Below are 21,923 nucleotides of genomic sequence, written 5' to 3' on the forward strand. Positions count from 1 at the left end.
TAGTTACCTAAAAATGGCTATAGCTTGAAAACGGTGCACTTATCAAAATTTTACTAAAGTACTTTTTGATTGCAAATTCGATTTTACATCGCAAACTGAAGTTGAAAAAATTTCGCGACCAATATTTCGATTTTTTGAAAAAAATCTGTATTGATTCAAAAAATCATAACTCGGTCAAAGATTTTTTGCCCATTCTGGAAATTTCTGAAAAGTTGGCATTTTATGTCCTCTAAAACATATCAGAAAATAAAAAAATAAAAATAGTGTTTTTTTGCAAATCAAGGTTTAGTGACAAAAAGTGAAATTAAAAATCACCAATTTTTTTTACCGCGTATCATTTTTTTTCATTGTAGTCCATATCCATACCTACAACTTTGCCGAAGACACCAAATCGATAAAAAAAGTCCTTCAAAAGCTACAGATTTTTGAATTTTTGCATATCATTTTTGTATGGACAGCTGTCAAATTTGTATGGAATATTATTTGAACGAACTAATGATGCAAAATGTCTTCCTTGGGCATACCAAAGGCACCAAAAAAGTTTCAGCCGGATTAAAAAATACAAAAAAAATCGAATGACTGAGATCTCAGAGAATTGCTCTGTTCGCTTTTGTAAGCGGATTCATCGGACGGGGAAGTAAATCGTCAATCCCGGCCTTAGAAATTAAAAAGAGAGATGTGAGCCGGTAACATGGAGTGAAACTTTTCCAGCTGCCATAGTAAACATCACAGTACACAGAAAAAAAATCAATGGAGCATTTCCATTCGAGCAGTTTTTGCTTTTTTCTACAATGTATTCCTTATGGGAGAACTGTCACCTCTACCACTCGAATCGGGTACTCCATTCCCGTAATCGTGAATTGTGTTCATGAATTTGAGAACCACGAAGGAATTTATTCATGAGTATGGTGCATTTGCACTATAAACGTGAATATATTCCTTCGTGGTTCTCAAATTCATGAACACAATTCACGATTTCGAGAATTGACTTTTTTCCGTGTAGCTTGACAGAATATTCTAGACTTTTTTTATTAGGTCCTATAAACAAATGTAAACATTGATTGTGTCCCGCTTACTCCGATTGGCACAAGGTGTGGAAGTGATACACTCAAAGTTTACATTTGTGTACAGGACCTTATCAAAAGAAAGTCGAGAGTTTGACTCCATGTTGCCCTTTTAATATCTTGTGGCGAAAAGCCCTTATTATCCTTACAAATTTGGATAAAAACCATTCGGCCCTGTCTAAATATTTTTGATAAATTCAAAGTGCTCGTGTTTCTGGGTACCCCATAGTTCATGCTTGCCTTCGAGTTGAGCCTGCGCTTAATTTATTTTTCTATTTTTGAAGGTCAGTGTCATAAATGTAAATTCTGGAGCAACACGAGAAAAGGGCGGATAAGCATTTTGACAGATTGAACTATTTTGCTATTTCTCAAGCTTCAGGTAACTTTTTCTCAAAATTCAAAATGGGAAACAATAGCTGACCTCCCCAGCTACCATTTAACACTATGGGTTTTGTAAAATAGTTGCCTATTGCCTGGGAAATTGCAAAATAGTTGCAGCTGTCAAAATGCTTATGCGCCCTTTTCAAATGTTGCTCCAGAATTTGCCGTATCACATTCTTAAAATTCCAATATTTCAAGAGGCAGAAATAATTTACATTTTTTTAAACAAGGCGTTAAAATTGTTATTCACTGCGTATGTTTTAAAATTGAATTATTATTATTTTATAATAAGTAATTATTCTTTACAAGATTCAATTCAAAGGAGGAGTCAGAACCTCTAAAATTATTCAGCATTGAGTATCCCATGTATCGATGCTTGTGCTCTTTCTAGTACAGTGGACTCTCTCGTTGTCGATATTTAAGGGACCGTTGAGAGCGGGAGGTATCAAATTATAGAACGAAAAATCGAAGCATGCTTCTTGAAGGGACTGAAAAATTTATTGACAGCTGGATCCATATTGATATCGAGAAGATCGACAGCCAGAGAGTCGGCTGTAACATGTTAACATTTTTAATGTACTTTAAAATTTAAAGGGAAGGAAATAAAAACACGTATCGTGTAATAAGCCAGCCTATTCCCGATCGAATCTCCACACTTACAAAACGTTCAATTTTTCCAGCACCACTGACTAACTGACTCCGCGATCCACCACTAAACACGATCATCCAATGCTGTTTGGTGGCCACCTGCAGGCTGCTGCTGTGGAAGCCCACGAGCTCCCTAGTCACGCCGGCCCAGCTCAGTATCTATCTGTATCGCACCACCGACAGTCGTCGTGCACACCATTCTCCTCCGAGATCATCGTCGCCGTGGAGTTTTTCCTCCAGGCGCGAGCCGCGCGCGCGAATAAAGCACCTCTCGTATCGTGGCCAAGCTTTTACTCGTCGCTGAACCGTTGACGGTGCCAGAAGTGATTTCAACGTGCGAATTTCGTCGTCGTCGCGAGTGCTGTGTGCTGCGTAGTCAGAAACCTCCAACGAGAGATCTGACGAAACTGGGGCTAGAATTTTGAGGCCGATCAGAACGTGGACGAACCTCAACCGAGACGGATCTCTCTCTCTTCCTGCGGAATCCTGCTAGTTTTTTTTAGACTTTGGCTTACTGGAGAGTCCTCGTGACGTGACGTGATCATGTCGAACATAAGTGATTTCTACCGCGACAAGGTCGTGTTCGTGACCGGGGGAACCGGGTTCATAGGGAAGATCGTGGTGGAAAAGTTGCTACGGTAAGAGAGGGGGTGGTGAATGTTTGTGGAGTTTGTGGAAAATATTCGCGTGAATGCTCATTTGGAACGTTTCTTCTCCTCGTTTCTTCGACAGAACAAGTGAAGTAAAGCAAGTCATACTGTTGGTGCGTGAGAAGAAGAACACACTGCCCGAGCAGAGGATCAAGGATATATGCGCGTGTCCTGTGAGTATGCGTTGGCCAAGTGGTTACCCAAAAAGCGATCATGGACTGTTTGATTGGAGCAGATTAGTGTTAATCACCTTAAACGAAATGATTAATGATGGTTCAAATTGTTTCAAAGGGCCTTTTTCGGGGACAAATAACCTGAAATTTGAAAAAAATGACCCCAAATCACCTTGCCTTCGGCGAACAGCATTGAACCAAGTGTGTGGTGTTACACAACCAGAATCTGTCTCAAACGACAAGTTTTCCTCCGAGTACTGGATCTAACCGTACGCACCGTCAAGTCGTTCACTAAGCTCCATAATTGAGCGGCCTGTTGGCGTAAACGACGTGGCGCGTATGAAGGCGTGCTACGCTATGAATACTTAAAAACACCTTCCATAGCCAATGCTACGCGTTTGGACTTGGACTGGAGTTGTGGAACAAAGTGGCAAATGTGTCAAAGTGAGCATTTTACATCAACGATTTCCTGACATGTGAGTGCAAATTGAGTTGGTGCTGAAGAACTTTGTCAGAGCTGATTTCTAAATCTGCGGATGATGTGTTAAGTTTCAATATTTATGAGACAAAATTATGGAAATAATTAGAAAAAAATGTAAAGGAGACATCAAAGAGAACAATCTTCTAAAGGTCGGATTATTGATGAAAGAAACAAGAAATACAAAATGTGTTGTCTTCTAAACTCCAAAAGGTATTGTCGTATACAAATGGACTCAAAATCAAAATCTGATCAAATGACTGAACGATGGAACAAAAAAATGCACTCGGTTTTCTCTGTGCACTTTTTATTTTCTTTCAATGAGGATAGACTTTCCAAAGGGACCATCCATAAACCACGTGGACATTTTTTTTTAAATATCAATCCCCCCATCCTCCCCGACGTGGGCAGTTTTCATTCAAATCAAAACCTTTTTGTATGGAGCGTGGACAATCGCCAACAATTTTGGCTTGGCCCTCGACCACGGCAATATCAACAAGAAAATCCGGCAACTTTGAATAAAGTTATCAGCATTTAAGGCCGTTGCAAATATTTTTCAAAGTTTATGGTTGGTTAAGTTTAAATTGGTTCGAAAAATCAGGGAGCAAAAAAATATTTTTTCAAAAAACTTGAAAATTTTGATGGAAATAGAAGTCTGATCAACTCAAAACAAACTAAAATGCCTTTTTTGGCATTGATAATCATATTTAGCTAGTTTGGGCTCGTTTAAACATATTTTGAACTTTTATGATATTACAATGTTCAGCACCGCTAAAACTTTGTTTTTGTCACAAAAATAAAATTTTCCTCAATACATAGAAATTTTGGAAATTTATTTTTTCATTCAAATGAGGAAACCGTGGTCTATAATTTCAATTTTTCAGTTTATTTTTTTATTGTTTGCCCTTTTCAGCAACATAATTTGACGTTTCTTTTGCTGAAATTTCAGTTGTTTTGACTAAGGCTACCATCTGTATACACATTCTGATGTTCGTTTTCAGTTAATATTTACTGAATACTGCACTACTGAAATTTTCAGTTAGTTTTTCGCTGAACTTCAGTACAAATTTGTATGGAGCTGTCAAAGTTTGCTGAAATTTCAGCAAGTTCTCATTTACTGAAAATTTCAGTAGTGCAGATTTCAGTAAATTTAACTGAATTCAGTAATGAGAAATTGGTGGGTACGGATTTTAAACAAGCCGGAATTTTTGTACGGAATTTTTCGCATAATACGGATTTGTACGGAATTTTAACAACTTTTTAAAAATTTCATTGCTTTTTTATTGGGCCAAAGCTTTTGCTAATTAGACATTTTTATTTAACTGTCAGTTTGATTTTAAAGGGATAACTTGCATAATTTTCCGGGTTTTCCTCAGTTCAAACTTGATTGTCAATAATTGTTATATTCCTTACAAAACATATTTATCCAATAAAAGATTCAAAGGCTTTCTAAATCTTGTGAAAACCTTGTGTTGTGCTTGTATTTATAGGACCTTTCCAATAGAAACTTTAGAAATGTTTTCGTGAAAACACTGACAACGATATTATTCGTAAAAGCAAACTTGTCATTTCGTTAACTTTTAAACAAGTTAATTTCTTTTAACTTTCACAAAAAGTTAATTTCTTTAAATCTTTTTGTATGGGACAAAACCTGAAACTTTTGAATATTGAGAAATACAGGCAAGTAATTTGCCGCCGAGCTATGATTTTTTTTAAATAATGTTATTTTTTTTAAAATCGGAACTGTATCAAATTTTTCGATTTTCCAAAGGCCTTAATATTCCATATTACGCCCGTTTGAAATTATCGTCTGGATTCCAATTTTTTTTCAAATAAACCTTTCGAAAAAATCAGAAAATTTCACAACTATTACCTTTATTAACATTTGAAATTGATAATTTGTTGCTGAGATATTGGCATTAGAAAATTGGGTGAGTGACCTTAATTTTCCTATTCATTTTTTTTAATCCCCAAGTTTGAAAGAAAATCTTTTCTCGCGAAAATGATTGCCTGAAGAAAAGCCCACTGAGTATGCTTTAATCTCGTTATTCCTGACTGCCACTTGATCGTTGAGTGTGGCAGGGACGAATAAAATGTTTAATGATTGGGTTTAGTCGCCAACTTGCTGCGATCAAAATACAATCTTCCCCCTTTACCACCAGCAGTCATGGGTTGTTACAATCAACGATTGTACACTTGACGAATGACAGCTAGTCGTGGCAAATTGAGTATCAAGACTATTCTCAGCAGTCTTATTGGTGAGGTGTAACAGGCAGCGATTAATCGCTAATTTAATCATAGTCGTCGGATTTTCATCACTGTTTATCCCTTGTATCTCAGCAACCAGAGGTCCAATCTCCAATGTTTCTAAGAAGCCATTTTTCAAAATTTTCTGAAATTTTCTAAAAAAAAATATTTTGTGTACCGTCAGTGAGGGTGACTATGGATCAAAAAACGATACACCTCTCATAATTTCTTAATAACAAAACCAATTTAAAAAACATCGAAAATCTTTCAACGTAGATTTGTTCTTACTATCTAAGAACTAACATTTCCCAAAATATGGTGGATTTTGATGAACACTACCTTAAATGCCAAAAGTTTGAAATTTGACCCAATCTCTCTCCTTAGAGGGGGTGACCTTGGGTCAAATGAAACTAAAATGATGCTCAAATACAACGATATGGTAAAAACAAGTCATCCAACAGTGTTTCTTGTTCGAGGGAATCGTATTGACATGCTAAAATGTTTGAAGTGGAGATTTTCAAACATTTGGGTAGTTTTCGAGCAATTCCAACAAAAATATTAGAAAAATGATTTTTCGAGAGGTCATTTAAGGCCAAAAACGTACCTCAACTTTAGACAGCTGCCAAAATAACAGGATTTGTTCTAGGAACGAGATTTTTCAAGTGAAGTCATTTTAAGATGTCCCCTACACAACCCTTTTAGCAGAATTTAGTTTCATTGAGAAGAATCTGAGAAATGGTCAAATCCGTCAAAAACGGTGCGCTACTTCCATCCATATATTCCCAAAAGTGAGATTCTTATTGAAAATTTAATGTTCTACAACTTTGTAGAACATACCAAAGTTGTAAAATTTGATCCTGAAAAGTTATTAGCGATTTAAAAAAGTCATTTTTGTTTGCAAATCATTTTTTTCACCAACTTTAGGCTCGGGTATCAATGGGTTAATCTCAACCAATTTCGCTCAAAAGATGCTTAAAATAACCGTTTTCCGCTTGTGGAGCAGGGGGTCATTTTATCTGGGCACCCTATTGGAGAGTTGTACGGGTGAAACAATGATACAAAATGTCCTCTTTGGTCATGCACAACGGGTAAAAAAAATATTTTTAAATAAATTTTGAAAAATTTACTCCGTTGCCTTTCTTGGTAAAAAGTATCTTACTTGACAGCTCGTACCAACGAGACCATAGTTGATCTATAATAAAAATTGATATAAGGCCTTAGGACCCTATTAGAGAAATTTTATAAATTGACCCCACTTGAAGGATCTGGCAACTCTGTAATTAAATATCTCGACTTGGTTCGGACTATTTTTTTTGTACTTTTTCAAACGCAAATGGATATGATGATAATATTTTTTTCACTTTCTTAAAAAAAAATCTACAAATCAACTTATTTGGTCAATTTGAAACAATTTTCGCAAAATTTCCACAAACCATTCAAGAACGATTAATTAACGTAAATCAAACTTTATCAAAGCTGTGTTTCAAACATGTATTTTCAAAACGATTAAACACACACAATTAAACAAATCTAAAATCCTGGAAAGTCATATTACTTGAATGTATGAGCTTCCAAATCGTGCACAAAGTTCAAAGTTTGCTGGGAAATTGCTAAATGTGCGAAGTTGTTGTATCCTTTCGGAACCTTGTCAAGAGCGAGGTGCAAATGATCCACAGAGACAGACGAGAGACATCTGCGCGATGCAAAAAAAAGGGATCAAGTCTGATTTTTATAACGTGTTTCGAATGTTTCGAAATACGGACACTTAGTAGCATATCATTCAGCTGGCAAAAAATCGTGTAATAAGTTTGAAATGTAGAAATATCATCAGGATATAGTATAAACAGTCAGTTTTAAGAGAATTCATGCAAAATATGTCTCTTCTAACAATTTTTCGTCAGAATTTGAAAATTAAAATGACTTGTTGTACTTCGAACCCGGACACTGATAAAAGCTGATTCTAAATCCGGAAACTTTTGCTTCGAATTCCGGACACTCGATTTTGCTTATGAATCGCACAAATTTGAACTGAAATGTTAGTGAATTGCATTATTAAGGTCTCAAATAAGCTGTTAACATCATAACAATCGATATTATGTATAAAAATTTGCTAGAATTTAAGGAAATCAAAACCATAAATTTCTGCTTTGCCTTCCCGTTGCATCGGACACCTATGAAACATTTCAGTGAAATGTTTCACACTTTTGGTAAACTTGTAATTTTATTTTATTTAATTGTTTTGGAATTAACTACAGCTACTACTTTAAATGAAAGTTGATGTTAGAATTCATCAAATAACACAGTTTTGACATTCATAATGCAAACTTATATCCAAATAATTGATAAAACAAGATGAGGTGTCCGGATTTCGAAGCGTCCGGGAATTCGAATCATGACGTTATCACAAATGAAATCGTCTTTTTTAAGATATCTTCAAGAAGCTTTGAAAGTCCTAAAGATGACATCAGCACATAATACAAAACGATATTTTTTTAGCCTGTTGATCGAAAAATATGCAGAAACAGCACAACAAAGTCAGTCAACCGTGTCTGACAACTTAAGCGCGCTGATGCTTCGCAACGAGCCGTTACGATCGGCCTGCAAAGTTTCCCCCAAAAATAAAGTCGAACCTCTGCCTATTTCGGGGCTTTCCACCACTGTTACGCTTTTCTGCATTTTCAATCTCGAACTTCGTAACAGTTTGTAGGTTGTCCTCTCATCCAAAAAGCATAAGTTAACCTTACGGCCTCCACATTACACGTTAAACGGACAGAAACGGGTGAAAGTCCGTCAGCTGGTCGTAATCACTGGTGCAGAATGATTACGAATGAAGGTTTTTCTTTAAAAAATAAGTGCTTTAATTGGTTAAAAATTGCCAAATTGTGTGATTTTCTAAAACCATTCATTTATCTTCAATGAATCAAACGTACGTGCAGAAACGTTCATTTCCCCCCTCAGGTTGAAACTAGTTCCGAACCTCCAGGCCTTGAGTTTTAAATATATGCAACATCCATCGTTTTTCTGGCTTGCGCGAAAAGTCATTGGAGTTTAGACTGCGCTAGAAACCGGTTAGAATGTTTCGCTACTTAAGTCATATAAAACGGACATGAATAAATGCTGAAAAAGAGAGACAATCTCGTTGCTGTGAAAGACTCACGTGAATGATAATTAGCCTGCAAATATTGCTGCTGAGCGCTGAATTTAAGGTTGATTAGTATTCGGGTTAAACTTCAGCAAATTTCTACCTTATTAACATGCGTATCATGTGTAAGTTCTGGTGATTTTCAGAATTGCGTACACTCATAAGTCACCTGAGGTAAATCCGGTTTTAGATTCTCCATCATAATGGGATTCTCCCACTCCCCAGGGAAAGTCGTTTGTAAAAGGCCCATCAATGAATTAAGTGATGCAAAAATGGTTCGCATTGCATACGTTTTAAATTCACACAAGTCATGATGAAACTGTCTGCTCTCGATGGCGATCGAAAAGTTAAAGAGTGAACGCATCGAGGGCTTGAGAAGCTGCAATGTAGACCGGAAAATTGGATCTCTTTTGACCATCGAGATCGGAGCACGTTGTGGGAACTTGTTGCAGCTAAGATCTTTCGAAAAGCTATCTTCAGTTACGTTTTGTCGTGTTGTGTGCCCAATTGATTGAGTTTTTGATGATTTTGCACTTAATTTTATTTTCACCATAAGAAAAGTTTGTTTTGGTAAATTTCGAAAGCATGTGATAATAATGAATGCTAACAACTTCTTAATTTTAAAATAATTCATAAAGTGACTGCCTTGAATGTTTAAAACCTGTTTCTCAAAAACGTGGTCTGTTTTGTTTACAAAGAATTCGAAATTGCAAAACAAAAAAAGAATTAGAGATGAATTCTCCATGGTAATTTTCAGAAAAATAACTTCTACTGAAACGTAGTACACCCGAAATTCAGAGTCGAGAGAATCGCTCCCTCAAAATTTATTGAGGGCTCATTGCTAAAATCGAAAGAATAATGCTACCAACTCACACCTAACAACAAATGCATTCGTTGATTGAAACAATAAATCTCCAACAAGTGTCATACATCGACATCTTTGTCACCAAGCTGTGGTGGCCGAGGCAGTTAAGTCATTGGGTTAGTCTGTCAAAAGCAGGGCTGTGGAGTAGGAGTCGGAGTCGGAGCCGGAGTCGGTGAAGTCGGGTCTTTTTGGGGACCTTGAGTCGGAGTTGGAGTCGGAGTCGTCGAAAACTCGAACAGCTGGAGTCAGAGTCAGCTACATTTTATGAGCTGGAGTCGGAGTCGGAGTCGTAGCCGAATATTTCTGATAACTCGGAACCGGAGTCGGAGTTATTTAAAATTCAACAAAAAATATGTTTTTTTTATTGTTCACAAAATTTCTTATTTTTTAATTGTTTTTTAAGTCGCATGCATTGCGTTGCCATTTGAAAAAAAAAAAGATTTATCAGATGAGCAATTCTCTATGAAATCTGCAGATTTCAACCATTTTAAAAAATTTTTTTTTTGCTTTATTTGGCTCAAACTTTATGGGAGATTCCCTATCACCCTATTGATTTGGTGTCTTCAGCAAAGTTGTAGGTATTGATGAGAACTATTAATAAAACAGGCAAACGGAAAAAAATTTGGTTAATTTTTTTTACAGAAAAACAATTTCCCAAAATCGGTCTTTTAAAATTTTTCTGACCTATTTTTTTTATGTAAAATCTAATTTGCAATCGAAAAGTACTTTACACATTTTTCGATTAGGCATAAGGCTTTCTAGTCAGAAAATTACCAACACATTCAAAGCATGTTTACATGACAGCTGGACGTTTGTTTGCATCAGGTTTCCTATCTCTTTCTAGCAAAAGTTTTTTGTCAAGCGATCTAGCTGGTTTTTTTGACTGACCGCCCAACATACTTCGCAGGTCTGGGACAGCTCGAGCTCGATCATTGTTTGCATCAGGACACTGTGACGAGGAATTCATCATTTTTGGGTTAAATTATATTTTTTTCACTGGGCCTAGAAAGCCTTATACCGTTTTAAAAATATATCCATTCAAAGTTAAATTTTGTATGAAAATTTCCGGTTTTTGACTTTTTAAAATAGTGTCCATGATTGTCCATTTCTGAAAATATTGAATGTTTGGCCCTTTTAAAATGTTAGTATTCATAAAAAAATATATTTTTCCGAACAGAAAATTTCACGAATGCTTCATTTTTCAATATTGAAAATCGGACAATATTGATATCGGAGAGTTGTTTGGGTTAGACTTAGAAAAAACTATTCTTTTATCCGCTGAATCGCAGCAACTAGTGGTCCAATTTTCTTAGACGAAATAGTAGGAAATTTTCTGAACTCTTAAAAAAAAAAAATTCGTCAATGGACAATCAAGGACACTGTTTTAAAAAATTAAAAAAAACCGGATTTTTTTCTGAAAAAAAATAACTTTAAAAGACTTTTTTTAACACGGTGCACCAAATAAAAAAAATGTGTAAAGTACTTTCGATTGCAAATTCGATTTTACATAAATATGAGGTAAAAAAAATTAAGTACATGATTTTATTGTTTTACAAAAATCACTATTTAAAAAAAATCATTAATAGTCGGTAAAATTTTGGTCCATACTTCTGAATTGTTGTAATAATCCAAAATTATGCCTTCAAAATTGGAGATATTTTTTGATTTCTGTTTCAATAATGTTTAAAACTTGTTACCTGGAAACTTTTTTCAGTTTTGTGGTTCGAACTTTTTTCTTGGGAAAATCATGACATTTAGAAAGTATTTAAATAATCCTATTTATCAATGTTTCCAAAATAATAGTTAACTAACTCTTGAAACATTTAAAAATATGTAGAGTCGGAGTCGGAGTCGGCTAGAGTTTGTAGGCTGGAGTTGGAGTCGGAGTCGGAGTCGGTTCGAGCTGAAAGCCGGAGCCGGAGTAGGAGTCATGATCCGACTCCGCAGCCCTGGTCAAAAGTCTCTAGTTCGATTCCCGTAGTCGACAATTTTAGTTTTTTGTTTTGACGGATGAACTTTTTTTTTTTGCAAATTATCCTCAAGGGAATAATTTTCTCGCCCATCTCGAGCTGTTTTCCCTGTGTCCGTGAATGGTACCACTATTCTCTCGACTCGAGGCCATTTTTCTCTCGAACGAACGCTGCCCAGTTTTGGGTGTATCATGTGCATGTTTTTAAAAATGTTTGTGTATAGTTTCAATTTAGATCAATATACTATTGAGTGGCATTTTTCGGATTAATCATCGTTTGAAATAAGTCCTTAAAATGACTTTTTTTTATTTTTTGGTTTGTACCCCGTTGGTTTGACAAAGTCATACTAAAAAGCGACGAACTTTCACTTTCGAACTTTTCAATTGTATGGTATGTGTGTGTGAGCGCCTTGTAAAAGAAGTGTCAAACTCAAAACAACCCCGATAGTTTGACAACAATCAGTGTAAAGCAGGTTGTATGACCCAGTCGAATGCCTGTCGGAAGCCATTCTGTCGCACGTCACATGCATTGTTGTGTTCAAACTAATAACTAGTAGCGACACGTTAGAGAACTCGTCAGTAATTCAAACCCCAAGAAGCGGCAGTCAAAACGCTGCCAATCCTTTGTCGACGCTCTGCTGTGGCCACTTGGTATGCTGTCACCCGGTGGTAGCTGCCGGCTGCCGACGGATCAGACCAGACGTGACTCGGTATGCATACGAAACGGACCGGTAGGTCGGCCGATCGCGGATGGAACCTACTCAACGATTCTCGTCACAGTGGACTTTGCTGAAGACGCGAACTTCTTTACGGGTGCGGGTGCGCGGGCAAAATTCCGAAAACGGCATGCTGATCCCATATCTGCCGCAGACAGATCGGAGCTCCACACCTGACTGTTGCTATACCTTAAGTCAGCTTAAGCTGATCCCTCGACATCGTTTGCTCCGAACTACCATTGAAAATCAATTACGACTTCGTGAAACCGCGAACCTTAAACCTGACATTGCCCCATAAATACGCGTCTATCTGTATCATAGGATTCATAGGTCAGCGGCACTGGCTTATATTAGTCATAACTGCTGAGAGGAAAATTTCCCATTACACGCGGTGACGGTGGCTTAGCTAAGGGACTTTATTCAGTTGCGTAGTGATCGCTCACCTGAGGCAGCGAGGCACTGATTGTATCGCTCGTTAATCACTTTTTGTTGTTCGGCTTGTCGACGAGTTACACAACATTCAATGGTACAGATATTTACTCTAACCCCCGAGGGTTCCAGTCTAGAATCTTGTTATTTTGTTCTAGTTTTTAATGCAATAAAATTGATCAGTAGATCTTGGTATGAACAACAGTGAAATGACTGTTGCATGGATTTTTTTTCCGTGTCGGCAGCATAGATTTGCACACAAGAAAATCGCACAAACCCGAAAAAGCACGTACCAGCCCGATTCCGACGTTACGACTTTACACCGCGCCACCTCGCAACGATTCACCACACTCGATCGTGATACAATCACGGGACGCATACCGATTTGCATTTCTGGCTCCAAACCTGGCGGCTACAACAACCTTTGCCGTACCCTTACCGGTTGAGCAGAATGCAAACAGCTGACCACCTCATATCCAGTAGAGTAGCTTTTCCTATACAAAGATCTCCGGCAATGTGATATCCGCATATATGCGCTTCAAGTAGCACGTCGCAGAATTTCGAATTTGAATCGACCAGACCGAACCGGACCAGTGAGTGGCTTTGGCAAAATTGGAAGTTTTATTGCTTGACGCGGACTCCAAAACAGGTTTCCCTTACAATTTTAGCGACCAAATTCAGGCGACAAAGCCTGCGCGCGATGACGACGACCCTGGGTGAGTTCGTCTTCAGAGTCGTCCCCTTATCGGCACGTCGCCCAGAGTGCAATGACGTCTCTGATTCGCGATTTGATATTCACAAATTTTTCCGTGCCTCTGGTGACTTTGTTTAAACGGCATCAATGGATTATTCGAGATCGATAGTTTTCCTGGCAAAGATCATTCGCGAGTTTGAGGTCAGCCGGAGTCAGTCACCTCGCCGGGAGGCGGATCAGTCCCAAAAACGGCTCTAGGCTAATTGAGTTTGACGTAAAACACTCACCAGCGAGGTAAAGGTTGCGATTCCACTCGGCTGATATGAAACGGGTCATGTATGCGGGGAAGTGTGATGCATTTTTTGGGCTCTCTATCGATTTAATTGAGCTCGTACAAATTTCAGATTGATCAAACCTTTTTTTGTGTTGAACCTCTGCCAAGAAATGTGACAATCCCTTGTATCCGCCCCTAATCAATATATTCACAACAGGTGGTAAAGGATGTTCCAATGCATCTTCTTATACTGGGGTGTCCAGCCCTCGGCCCGCTGACCAGAACCTGCAACGTGAAAATTGCTCAATCATGGCAACCACTTTTATACTGACATTTTTGGATTTCCTTTTGAGTTTTTAACTAAACTGAAATATCAATATTTAAAGTTTAGTTTGAACTTCCAACAAATTTTTAACTCACATTTCCATTTCAATCCTTTTAAATTTTCGAATTGTAATTTTTTTCGAGAATTTATTATTTGAGTGACCCAATACAGAGCGGATTCGCTAATTCGAATGGAATTGCATTCGAATAAGCGAATCCAAATTCGCTGATTGGAACGACTGACGGCTGTCAAAAGCTTGAAACCACGTGTTCGGAAATTGCAGGACAATGAAATTGAACGTCAACATCAGTTTAAAAAATGGTTTTGACGGTTGAGTGCTTTCTAATTCGAATACCTTCGAATTAGCGAGCATTCGAATTTGCGGACATTCGAAGTAGCGAAATTCGAGTTAACGGATCAAGGATCATAGTTTTGAATTTCATCGCGTTTAACAAAAAACACTTTTTATTGAATAAAAAAACGAAACTTCAATGGAATTAATGAATGCGTGAATTTGAATTTCATGTATAATTATTCAATATTGTTTTTAATTCAGGGACAAAATGTGTATTGTTAGAAAAAGTATAAACAATTATCGACTAATTTATCCTTTAAAAACTGATGAAACCGTTGCAAATTTTACAAAGATTCAAAAATATCTCAATGAGGGGACAAAAATATTGAATGTTTCATGGAAATTTGAATAGGAATAAATAAATAAGTTTAAAAAATAATTGATCTCGCATTTTTTTATTTTTTTTTATTCTTCCATTTTTTTAAGGGATAAATAATTCTAATACATTTTTATTTTATATGGTTTTTTGGACCTTTGTTAAAAAACTCCAGATAAGAAAACATTTTTGTTTGTTTTTAATAAGTATCGCAAAAAGTATACAATGATTTTTTCTGGATTCATGAATTTTTTTTTCGTGGATAAACAAATCCATCTTTTTGCAGATACAAATTTTAAAAATCAAATAAGCAGTTTTTCAAGGCTTTCTCTATCCTCCCCCCCCCCCCCCCCCTCTCTAGGGTGCCCACGTGGTTTATGGATGTTCCCCTAATAGAAATATCTCAATAACCCTTTTCAAATAGGTAAATAATCATTTTTTTTTTATTTACGATTATCTACGATTTGATAACACTGGACGATCTCTAAACTGTTCCGAATTTGTATTCCAGCCTAACGGAACACGAAAAATTTTAATGGAGTGCCGAATTTGAGTGCAAATGGAGTGAAAGAAAAAATCAATAACTGCTCGAATGTCCAAAACTAATATAAAAAGATTAGTGAAAAAGGGACACAGAAAGTTCCGATTATTTTGTATTTTGTCGGTACTAAAAGTCTCATTTCCGCAATTTGCATTTTTTAAATATTTGATTTATTAACTAGGATGTGCATATTTATTGCATTTATGCACGCTTTACAACTATTAGGTGAGGTAGGAGAATGAGAAACATTACAAAAGAATGTTAATTTGATAACAATTGTATAATGTTCTAAAAATATTAAATTACAATTGGTTTAAAATATTTAGTTAAGTTAAAGATAACGATACTTTACTAATATTAAGGCCGTTGCAAATATTTTTCAAAGTTAAAGCCGCATCCCCTCTTTAAAGTTGGTTCGAAAAATCAGGGGACATTTTTTTTCTAAAACTGGAAACTTTCAATGAAAATAGAAGTCTAATCAACTCAAATTAATACAAAATGCCTTTTTCTGCATTGATTATCATATTTAGCTTGTTTGGGCTCATTTGAAAATATTTTGAACTTTTATGAAACTATAATGTTTAGCTCCACAAAAACTTTTTTTCTCACAAAAATATAATTTTCGCCAATACTTAGAAATTTAGGAAACATATGATTGCAAAGCAACTGGCCTGTAATTTAATTTGTTTAACAACGGCCTAATGAGGATTAGAAAATATTAGTTTTTACTTAGAAATTTGTTTTTTATGGCCTATCTAAATTCACATTACAAACAAAATTACACGGAACTTACAAATTTGAATCAATAGAAATGATTCTGACCTTCCACAATGGAAAAGTAATCAAAGTAGAAACTTTACGTATGGTTTGGAAAATTTCAAAATCTACGCTAACGTCATGATTCGAATTCCCGGACGCTTCGAAACCCGGACACCTCATTCTGTTTTATCAGTTATTTGGATATAAGTTCGCATTATAAATGTCAAAAATGGGTTATTTGATTGATTTTAACATCAACTTTTATTTACAGTTTTTTTGAACGCTGTAGTTAATGTCAAAACAATAGAGCTTTATGACGTTTCGCGTACGCACACTAGCGCACCATTTGGTTTTGTTGCCTGCCAAATTTAACCTCACTTTATTTTCGTGTACGTACACGCAATACATACGCACGTAGATTACTCTATATTAAATAAAATAAAATTATAAGATTACTAAAAATGTGAAACATTTCACGTGAAATATTTCATAAGCGTCCGAAGCGCCGGGAAGGCAAAGCAGAAATTTATGGTTTTGATTTCCTTAAATTTTTAAATAAAATATCGATTGTTTTGATATTAACAGCTCATTTGAGACCTAAAGAATGCCATTCACTAACATTTCAGTCCTAATTTGTGCGATTCAATAGCAAAAACGAGTGTCCGGAATTCGAAGCAAAAGTGTCCGAATTTCGAATCAGCTTTTATCAGTGTCCGGTATTCGAAGCACAACAAGTCATTTTAATTTTCAAATTCAGATGAAAAATTGTTAGAAAAGACATATTTTGCATGCATTCTCTTAAAACTGACTGACTGACTGACTACATCCTGATGATATTTCTTCATTTCCAACTTATTACATGATTTTTTGTCAGTTATAACAACAATGATATGCTACTAAGTGTCCGGATTTCAAATCATGACGTTATATTGACGATTTTATATCAAAGGTAAACAAAGTCACTAAGATGGGCCATTACACTAAAACCCCGGTTTACGCTCAGGCGTTACGCTTTGTATTTCGTCGTTTTCTCTGGAGAGCAATTCTCTGAGATTCCGGTCATTCGAGTTTTTTGCAGTTTTTAATCCGGCTGATACTTTTTTGGTGCCTTCGGTATGCCCAAAGAAGCCATTTTGCATCATTAGCTTGTCCATATAATTTTCCATACAAATTTGGCATCTGTCCATACAAAAATTATACATGAAAATTCAAAAATCTGTATCTTTTGATGGAATTTTTGGATCGATTTGGTGTCTTGGGCAAAGTTGTAGGTATGGATAAGAACAACACTGAAAAAAGATGAAACACGTTAAAAAAAATTGGTGATTTTTTATTTCACTTTTTGGCACTGAATCTTGATTTGCAAAAAAAAACAATATTTTATATTTTTATTTTCTGATATGATGTCCTAAGGACATACAGACATCATGAATTTGCAATCAAAAAGTCCTTTAGTGAAATTTTGATAAAGTGTACCGTTTTCAAGTTATAGCCATTTTTAGGTAACTTTTTTGGAAATAGTCACAGTTATTTTTTTTAAGTATCGGACTAACATTCCCATCCACTTCCCCGTGTCTTACCACTGGTCGTGGCCGGCGTCGGTATTGATCAGCACGATAGGGATCTTTGAAAATTGCGAAGGGGTGATGATTGGTTCCTAATTTTCATCTGTGGTCCACGGAGCAATGTTTGGGGGTCCTGGTCAATAACGAAGTAGCAGCTACGGGTAGACACCAATGCTATGCTATGCTAATAGTCACAGTTATTTTTTTTTTAAATTAGTGCCCGTATTTGCCCACCTTGAAAAAAAAATTGGAAAAGCTGAGAAAATTCTCTATATTTTGCTTTTTGGGGCTTTGTTGGTACTACCCTTAGTTGCTGAGATATTGCCATGCAAAGATATAAAAAACAGAAAAAATTATATTATCTAAGTCTCACCCAAACAACCCATTATTTTCCAATGTTGATATCTCAACAACTAATGGTCCGATTTTAAATGTTAAAATATTAAAGATTAGTGAAATTTGTTGACCTTTTTGGGAACAATATTTTTATTTTTTTTAATCAAGACTAACATTTCAAAAAGCCAAACATTCAATATTACAATTATCCTTTGTTTATGGAAGTAAAATGTAATCATGAAAATATCATAAAATTTTTGACATTGAACTATGAAAGCAGTTGAATCAAATAGTCCAAGATCAGCTACGTTAAGGGTCAACACAGAGCAAAGAATCTAGAACCTCACGAGCACACAATCCTTGCCAAGGCAAACCAGCCTCGACTCTTGTTTCTCTAATCACTAGCTAAAGAACATTGCGACCAAATGACGTCGCACTATATATCGCTACTATTGGAAGCTCCACTTATATTTTTTGTCAGACAAGGAGATTTAGCTGCGAGACAAAGGTTCACAAACCTAGGAATTCGAGAATCGTTGGACCTTGCCCAACGGTCACGCTCGAGGCAAAGATCTCCATCATTCTCATTCTAGTTTGTTGTGAAATCGTCATAACTATACGTCTTATTTTACTTCCAAAACATCCCCCGAAGGTGGGCTCTCCAATTCTATAAATGTGGCTTTATAAATAACATTAGTCCCAAATTTGTACGACATTCAGCGCAAAACTCTGAAGGCCATCCTCCCGCGTTGACGACCACGACGACGAGTGGATTTCCGAAAAATGATCATCACTCGGAAGCCAAAAACCGGTTCCTCGGGTCTGGACTAGTCTAGAGAGGTTCAGCTCCCATCGATAATGCTTTGTTTATGTCGTTTGTAGGCAAGCGTGGCACAGTTGATAAGCCTGTCAGCGTGGTTTTAATTAAAGTGGACGATCAAAGTTTAGTCAACCACACAAAAAAACTTGATTAATTTTGACTGACTTATTTACACCATACTTAAGCTTGTCAACAGTAGCAACGCCTTAAAAAAAACTAGTGCACGATGCAAATGAGTGAGTTTTATGATCCTTTCCTGAACCTTAATGATGTACCTTAAACATCGTAAAAAGGGTTATGGTATAAATCTTCGAATAAATTTGAATTTATCGTATCGAGTGCCAAAAGTCGTAAAATCAATGCGTCGTAAAAAGATGATCGTCGTGTTTTACTAGCCCTTTGACAAAAACTCCACTTTTGTTCCAGTGAAGTCACAAATCAAACTGGATTCTCCAAAAATAGCATGATATGTTTGACGTCAACGGGTTATCTGATGTCATTTTTATCTCAATAAAAACAAAGAATGGAATAGCCCATGCCAAATTGCGATTCCAAGTGAGCGAATCAATTAACAAACTTTGGCGGGATTTTAAAGTGCCACACGCGTTTGAATCGTTAATCAGTTCCGTTTCAGCCCAAAACGGGGGCTTGCTGAGTGGGTCTGGCGGGAATTTGAATTCCAAGCTTTTAAAGGTTTTAAAATATGCGGTTTATAGCCCTTCCCACCTGAAGAGCTAAGAATAGAGCTGGTAAATCTATTTTTAGCCAAATTTAAGCTAAATCGTTGATATTTTGGGGATGTTTATGTGTACCAGGAAATCAGGTTTGGGGTTCTAGCTGTTTTGAGATCGATTCTGTTTTTATCATCAGCACTTAGCACTTAGATTTTGCGTACAAATAACTTTGATATTTCCTGTCTAATAGTTTTAAAAGTTGAAAACAAAAGAAAACTGAGTAATTGAAAAAAAACACTTATGGAAATATGTAAGTTTAAGTTAGATTTAGGTTTGGTTATGTTTTCTTAACATTTTTTTTTCCTCATTGTACCTAGTGTTACAAAAATCACGAAAAGCAAACTAAAGCTATAGAGCAACATCTGATCACTTATTATGCAAATCAAATGTAATTATTATTATTATAAGAAAGGTTCAATAAAGTATATTTTATTAAAAAAAATACATAGGAGAGAAAAACTAAAGCTTGATGAGGTAACTAATTTGGGGACTTTGAACTAACTTAATTATGAACTGTCAATGTGGAACCAATGTACTGTTCGCCAAAAGCAGAGAGTATTGTTATCGATCAAAGTTTTTTTTTTTTTTTTGCAACAATGAAAAATGTGTGAGTTTTGAGGACCTGGAGTTGAAATCAAGAAATGTTAAGAAAGTTTAAGGCGAGATCGTCATTTTTTATAGTTATGGATGGATGTTGTTTATGGAGTCGATGCGGTTGTATCCATCCAGTCTTTATTGTTTGGTTCCGTTTGAAAACCTACTAGTTTAGTGAAAATCTTCTCTGTTTGTTGGATCAGCTTCGCTAGAATTAGCGATGTTAATTTGCTGGACCAGGAAAATCAGCCAGAGAATTTATCTGCGACATCGCAGAATGATACTCTCGCCGCAGTTCTTCGTCACTCGTGAAAAAGAAAAACCTCTCCTAACCGATCGAAACTGGAAAACTCACACAATTTTCCAGCAAAAAATGTCCAAAACTAGACCAAATAAGACACCTACTACTGATTATAAAACAGCTCATTTATCAGTAAGAAAAAAGTCATACTTGTGCTTAAACAGTCTCCTTATTTGTAAATGTAAACAAAGTGGGATCATTCGAAAATCACGTTACGCATTCTCTCTATTCATCACCCAGCTAATTATTGCAAAACCATTGGACAGGTGTAAAACGCATTTTAAACCCGTTTTTCATTCAAATGTTGAAACAATGGCATGTAATTTTAATTTTGTTGCTTTTGCCAACCCCCCTCCCCCCCCCCTCCTTCCTTAACTTTGGTCAGAGTCGAGGGACATATCGAGCCAAACATTTCATTAGGGCACAAAACCAAAATCCGCGATTCGAGAAAATCGCTTGCAAAAAGTGCACAACTTGTTTCAATTCCTATTTTAAAAAGAAGCTTCACTGATGGTATTTTTACTTATGATACGATAAAACACATCATTATCCTCAACTCTGCTTTAATGCTTCTTAATTTATGTTGATTTTCGCAATAAAACTGATAATTTAAAAAAAAAATCGTTATTAGGCCCTTTTAACTTTCCAACTGTTGTTCATAATGGGCCCTTTCTAGATGCAATTTCAAAGAGAATTGAAAGGGCACTAAAGCGCTGTCATCCGATTGTTGTATTGAATGATGTTTATGGGACCTTCTGTTCAGTTAGAAATAATGAGGAATTCAGCGAACATTATGTTAATTGGTGAAGATTTGTGATCGAATGGTGAGAATAGGGCATGTGAAATATAAAATTCTTCGAAGGTGTACTGAACAGGATCCGCGGGACCGTGTTAAATATTGTGGTTCGACGAAGTTTTTTTCTGCAGAAATCCTTGGTGAAACGTTAACCAAACGTTGTTTTTTAAGTGAATTAGTGTTAAGAATGTATGAAAACTGCACTTCATAACATAGAAAGTTCCTCAACTACGAAAAACTAGCGAAAAAGAAAAGGGCCCAATTGAACTTTTTTACTGGTTCGGAGTGAACATTGTTATGGGCCCTTTTGAGTTTTTGATTTTTTCAATAGGAAATTGTTTGTTATCAATCTGATTCTTGGAGGGTATGTAGGGAGTGTACTAATGAATGGAATAGTGGAATAATCCCGAATGTTTACGTTTTGGTTTTGGGCCCTAATGAAATGTTTGGCTCGATATAATGTTTACACCATGAGGATTTTAAAAGTTTTTCTTTGTCAATACTGTAACCCTCTAACGCCCAGAGCTGTTTGCTTATCGTAAAAATAGTAAATGGTTAAATTTTGGTACAATAATGCAGGAAACACTTTACTTTGGCCCACAAACATCGAATTGATGCAAAAAGTTGAATTTGAAGTGGTGCACCAGAGCACAATCAGGATGATGAGCAACTTTTTTTTAAACCACAAAAACTCGTTTTCTTCAAATCTATTGGTTCAGTTGTTTGAAAATGCTTCGAAATGTGTTAAAAA

The 21,923-nt window shown here is 36.1% G+C and overlaps 1 protein-coding gene across 2 annotated transcripts in view; it reads left to right on the forward strand.

Moving 5' to 3' along the window:
- LOC120430878 (fatty acyl-CoA reductase wat-like) overlaps positions 1-21,923 on the forward strand; it is a 47,782-nt gene that overhangs the window by 20,569 nt on the left and 5,290 nt on the right. Inside the window, exons 1-2 of one of the 2 annotated variants that reach the window (XM_039596007.2) lie at positions 2,275-2,731; positions 2,826-2,916. The exons of the other annotated variant lie outside the window; for it this stretch is intronic. Of the exons in view, the coding sequence (XP_039451941.1) occupies positions 2,637-2,731; positions 2,826-2,916 (186 nt within the window). The 5' untranslated portion in view covers positions 2,275-2,636. Of the gene's footprint in view, positions 1-2,274; positions 2,732-2,825; positions 2,917-21,923 lie in introns of those variants that run through there. 2 annotated transcript variants of the gene reach the window in all.

This window comes from Culex pipiens, chromosome 3, assembly GCF_016801865.2.
Source record: "Culex pipiens pallens isolate TS chromosome 3, TS_CPP_V2, whole genome shotgun sequence".
NCBI lineage: Eukaryota > Metazoa > Arthropoda > Insecta > Diptera > Culicidae > Culex > Culex pipiens.